General features: G+C 37.2%; 1 protein-coding gene across 1 annotated transcript in view; it reads left to right on the top strand.

Annotated features, from left to right (window-relative positions):
- The window catches only part of LOC119588624 (membrane-bound transcription factor site-2 protease-like), a gene marked incomplete in the record, with an annotated part of 11,650 nt that overhangs the window by 4,642 nt on the left and 6,769 nt on the right, over positions 1-239 (top strand). The window contains 1 exon segment of the mRNA XM_037937263.1: positions 4-121. Within this exon segment, the coding sequence (XP_037793191.1) occupies positions 4-121 (118 nt within the window).

Here is a 239-nt window from a genome sequence, read left to right as displayed (position 1 = left end):
CAGAATTGGAGCAATGGTAGTGGGCTTACTTCTCTTGCCTTCCATTTTCCTTTTGATTAGTGGATTAATCAACTATTTTCGCCCAGTCGCTGATCAGTCGGTCCAGGCGTTGCAACCAATTGTAAGTTTTTCCCTCCCTGGGATGAATATTTGACCCTGAATATTATAAGAGAGAGAAAAACAGATGTTCATTTTTGACTTGTTTTATTCTAAAGTATTTAGAGTACTTTTTGTTACTT

Source organism: Penaeus monodon, chromosome 24, assembly GCF_015228065.2.
Source record: "Penaeus monodon isolate SGIC_2016 chromosome 24, NSTDA_Pmon_1, whole genome shotgun sequence".
NCBI classification, from domain to species: Eukaryota; Metazoa; Arthropoda; class Malacostraca; order Decapoda; family Penaeidae; genus Penaeus; species Penaeus monodon.
Note: the sequence above shows the minus strand (reverse complement) of the source record. Positions and strands in the feature narration are given on the sequence as shown.